The sequence below is a fragment of the Bison bison genome, unplaced genomic scaffold (assembly GCF_000754665.1).
Source record: "Bison bison bison isolate TAMUID 2011002044 unplaced genomic scaffold, Bison_UMD1.0 scf7180017864365, whole genome shotgun sequence".
In the NCBI taxonomy this organism is placed as follows: Eukaryota; Metazoa; Chordata; class Mammalia; order Artiodactyla; family Bovidae; genus Bison; species Bison bison.
This window is the reverse complement of record NW_011494937.1, coordinates 1,251,676-1,256,394: the sequence shown is the minus strand read 5'-3', so window position 1 is coordinate 1,256,394 and position 4,719 is coordinate 1,251,676. Positions and strand designations below refer to the sequence as shown.

At 52.7% G+C, this 4,719-nt stretch overlaps 1 protein-coding gene across 1 annotated transcript in view; it reads left to right on the top strand.

Annotated features, from left to right (window-relative positions):
- Positions 1-1,533, top strand: part of LOC104999890 — a 3,173-nt gene extending 1,640 nt beyond the window's left edge. The window contains exons 4-6 of the mRNA XM_010855517.1: positions 6-312; positions 847-920; positions 1,161-1,533. Coding sequence (XP_010853819.1) covers positions 6-312; positions 847-920; positions 1,161-1,172 — 393 coding nt within the window. The 3' untranslated portion in view covers positions 1,173-1,533. The remainder of the gene's footprint in view (positions 1-5; positions 313-846; positions 921-1,160) is intronic.
- Positions 1,534-4,719: the final 3,186 nt, after the last annotated feature.

The following is a 4,719-nucleotide window of genomic DNA, read 5'->3' as shown; positions in this document are numbered from 1 at the left end:
AGCAGAGAACCCGGCCGCCGCCGCAGCCGCTGGGCGAGCTCAAGCGCTTCTTCGAGGCTGCTGGCGGGTGCTCCTCCTCACCCGCGGCGGAGGGCAGCGCAGACACGCAGCGGCTGCCCGAGCCCGGAGGCCGGCCGCATTCAGTCGTACAGGGCCGGTGTCCGGTGCTGCCTCGCGCCCCGCCGCCCATCGCACAGTCGCTGCTGGAGCAGGAGGTGCGCGAGGTGAATGAGCGCGAGCGGGAGCTGCAGCGCCAGCGGCTGAGCCTCTACGGCACCGCCGAGTTCAAGGAGCCCGCGCCCAGCCTAACGGGTAAGCCACCGGCGTCCCAGCGCTGGGGATTCCCAGGGCTCCAGCCACTTTCACCGACTCCCCAACTCCAATGGTCCTCTAATCCTCAGGGTCCCCCTTCCTGGCTCCCAAACTCCCCGGACACCCCTCTCGACTCTCCTCTCTCTGCCCACCCTTTCTGGACTGACCTTCCCCTATGCTCCACCCCCACCCTCGTCGGAGTCCCAGACACACCCCACCTAGGCTTGTGGTGGGGGAAGGGAGGAGGATCTTAGATGTCTTTGTCGGGTTCCCAGGGACCCTCCCTGCGTTCTGGCACACCTGGATCTCCCCCTCTGAATTTTCTGATTCCTCCCTCCTCACTCTGAGTTTGTTCGCCTTCCCCATCCCTGGGGTTCCTCCCTCCTCCCTCGGGACGGAGGCCTCCGTGGGGAGGAGGGGAGTGAACGCCTGTGTGTGTTTAAGGGGCGCGGCCGCTCTCCTTCGTCCTGGCTGCCTCCTGCTGCTAAGGAGTGGAGGGGGGGCAATCCCAGCTGAGCGCCCCTTCTTCCGCAGTGAGCAGGGGCGACGGAAAGCTGGCGGTGATCTGGCCTCCTCGCAGAAAGGCTTCGGAGAATGGTCTGGAACAGGTGGGAACCCCTTTCCCCTCCTGCCCTTACCCCAGCCCTCTGCATGGGAGAAAACTGGGCTAGCGAAAGGGCTCCCGGGGAAGTCATCGGGCTAGGACCCAAAGTCCCGGGCGTGGCCCGCGGGTGAGAAGGAGGCGGTGGTCGTGGGGCCCATACTGCCCCATCCGGCGCCTGGGTGTCCCCATTTGCGGTGCGTGCGCCGCTAAGATTTGCCTTTGGTCTGGCCCTTCCCCCTGGCAGGAGGAGCCTTGAGGTTCCGGCCCTTTGGGGTCCCCAGAGGAAAGTAACATGCCCGGCAGACCCTCAGGCCCGGGCGCCCAGGAGTGCCCTCCGGATCCGCGGAAGGCCTGGAGAAGGGCCACAGGTCTGTGCCGGGGAAGACGCAATCGATCAGCATCCTTAAACATGACTTTGTGAAACTGACCAGAATCTTCTATAAAACTGTTAGTCCCCATTGGGAAACACCGCCGCCACCACCCTGCTAGTAAAACTGCCCAGCCCTTCTGCGCCTAACTGCAAACGCCACTTAGCCTCTCCTTCTGGCCTTGTCTGTTTTAGAGGACAGGGATCCTCGGCTGGGCCTACTCCCCAATAAAGCCCTTTCTTTCTGGACAGTGCAGGCTGTTTTCTTCTGGGTTCTCTTCTCCTGGGGTGGGGCAGGAGCGCGGCGAGACGAGGAAGGCCTGAGACACACGGGAGACGCCAGCCGGAATGCAGAATGTCCCCTTGTCGCCGGGTTCCGTGGCCTCTGGTCTCCCCTGGCCCTGCCGGGGTCCTAGTGCCCCCTAGCGATGCGGGTGCGAACTGCGGCTTTGGGACAAACGAACTCATGCCCTCCCTTTCTAGATTTCGTCAACTTTTATTGGTGCCAAACGACGTGCCCCGCGCATGGTGCTGGCTAGACAGAAGTGATAAGAGGTTGTTCCCGTCCTGGGAATATAAACAATAGCTATCAAAAAAAAAAAAAGTGGTGTTGGTAGTTCAAGCTCCTTAGCAGGGCATGTAAGGCCATTTATAATCTGCCTAGCAATTGTAAACCTCACACGCTTACAGACCCCAGCGTGTGTGTGTTAGCTGCTCAGTCGTTTCTGACTCTTTGAGATCCCATGAACTGTAGCTCGCCAGGCTCCTCAGTCCATGGAATTCTCCAGGCAAGAATACTGAGTCAGTTGCCTCCCAACCCAGGGACGGAACCCAGGTCTCCAAAATTGCACGCAGATTCTTTACTGTCTTAGCCACCAGGGAAGCCCTTACAGACCCCAGACAGATATTAAAAGAGAGAAGGTGTGCTGTAAAACAAAGACCTTGTTTCAACAGGAAGGAGGTAGGGGTTCCTCTGTATCACCAGTGCTTTGAGTGAGTGAGCTCAAAGTGTGAGTGGTGTCAAGTCTCTGGTTTCCAAAAGCAACTGGAGGGAATTCCCTGGCAGTCCAGTGGTTAGGACTTCATGATTTCACTGCAGAAGGAAGGCCCTCATTCAATCCCAGGTTTGGGAACTAAGATCCCACAACCCCTGTGGTGCAGCCAAAAAATCTAAAACAAAACAAAACAAAACAAAAAAACCCAAAAAGCCCCAAAGTAACTGGAAATCATCTTTAAAAGAGAAATCTACTGAACTTTAAATAATTGTGACTATTTAGAAAACTTTAATTGGTGGGAGGTAGGAGCAGACACAGAGAAGGCAATGGCACCCCACTCCAGTACTCTTGCCTGGAAAATCCCATGGATGGAGGAGCCTGGTAGGCTGCAGTCCATGGGGTCTCTAGGAGTCGGACACGACTGAGCGACTTCACTTTCACTTTTCACTTTCATGCATTGGAGAAGGCAATGGCAACCCACTCCAGTGTTCTTGCCTGGAGAATCCCAGGGGTGGGGGAGCCTGGTGGGCTGCCGTCTATGGGGTCGCACAGAGTCGGACATGACTGAAGCGACTTAGCAGCAGCAGCAGGAGCAGACAGCAAACAATACCTGTTGCAATAGGATGTGTGGCTCAGTTGGCAAGCCCTCCTTAACTTCCCTTGGTCCTAAGACAAGGGGTCCAAGGCCCCCCCGATTGGGTTCAAGATAAGCTGTAAAGCTGCATCAGTGCAGTATATTCTGCAGTTTTAATGTATCAAATTCTTAGAGGTGTGCTGAAATCCAGAAAAGACTGTTTTAGAATCATTGTTTAAACTCCTGGATTTATGCCTGGGTCTAGCTCACACAGCATTGCACCCCAACAGTAGCTCAGCCCAAAGACCCACCCCGACCCCATCATCAGCACACTGACCACATGCTTGACCATGACTCTGGGAGGAATGGAGAGAAAGGCAAGAAGGAGCCAGCATTTATTGTTCAGTTGCTCAATCATCTCTGACTCTTTGCAACCCCATGGACTGCAGCACACCAGGCTTCCCTGTCCTTCACCATCTCCTTGAGCTTGCTCAAACTCATGTCCATTGAGTTGGTGATGCCATCCAATCATCTCGTCCTCTCTTGTCCCCTTCTCCTGCCTTCAATCTTTCCCAGCATCGGAATCTTTTCTAATGAGCCAGCTCTTTGCATCAGGGGGCTAAGGATTGGAGCATCAGTCCTTCCAATGAATATTCAGGATTGATTTCCTTTAGGATTGACTGGTTTGATCTCCTTGCAGTTCGAGGAACTCTCAAGCCTTCCACACCACAGTTCAGAGCCAGCACTGCCAAGGTGGAAAATGGAAACACCAAGAACCTGTTCTTAATCCCCTGCAGAGGAGCTAAGAGCTAAGTATGTCGAGTTGACAGAACTTAAGTACAGACCTGGGTTGATGAACTTTTTTGCATATTAAAGTTACCTGAGGCATGCTTATGTCAAGTAAATCAGATTCTGATAGAGGCTTTGGCATCAATAAAGCTCCTCAGGTGTTTCTAACATGGAGCCAGGTTTGAGAGCCACCAGGTCAATGTAGGCTCGATATAGGTTGAAACAGGCTCAAAGTATGGTGTCTGGACAAGCAACATCAGCATCACTTGGGATCTTTAAGAAAAAAGTTCCATCCCAGACTTAGTGATCAAACCCTCCAGTGATTCTAAAGTTAGAGAATCATGGGTGTAGACAGTTCCTGAGCAACTACTGGTTGCTTAGTCGCTAAGTTGTGCCCGACTTTTTTACAACCCTATGGACTATACATCCCACCAGGCTCATCTGTCCATGGGATTTTCTCAGGCAAGACTACTGGAGTGGGTTGCCATTTCCTTTTCCAGAAGATCTAACCCACTCAGGGATGGAAACCCCACCCCCCCATTTCCTGCACTGGCAGGCAGGTTCTTTATCACCGAGCCACCAGGGCTTCCCTCCTCACCAATAGGACCCAGGAAATCAAACCTGTTTCCTTCTCCCAGGACTGCCACCACCCACCAGAAATCTAGTTTTAAGTGGCCTGTGGATTTGTCTTAAGGGAAGACAAATTAAAGCTGCATGTGGCTAGTCCAAATTGAGATGTGTTGTAAGTGCAAAATATACAGATTTCAAAAACCTAGTGCAAAAAAAGGGGGATACCTCAATTTCTTACATTGATATTGCAAAAATATTTTGGATATCTGGGGTTAAATAAAAATATCACTAAAAGTCTGACCTCTTTATTCTTTTAATATAGCTCTTAAAAATTTGCAATTACATAGGTGACTCGCATCTGTGGCTCAAATTTCTATTGGACTGGACTAGTCTAAACAGTTTTCCAGTAGTCACGTATGGATGTGAGAGTTGGACTATAAAGAAAGCTGAGCGCCGAAGAATTGATGCTTTTGAACTGTGGTGTTGGAGAAGACTCTTGAGAGTCCCT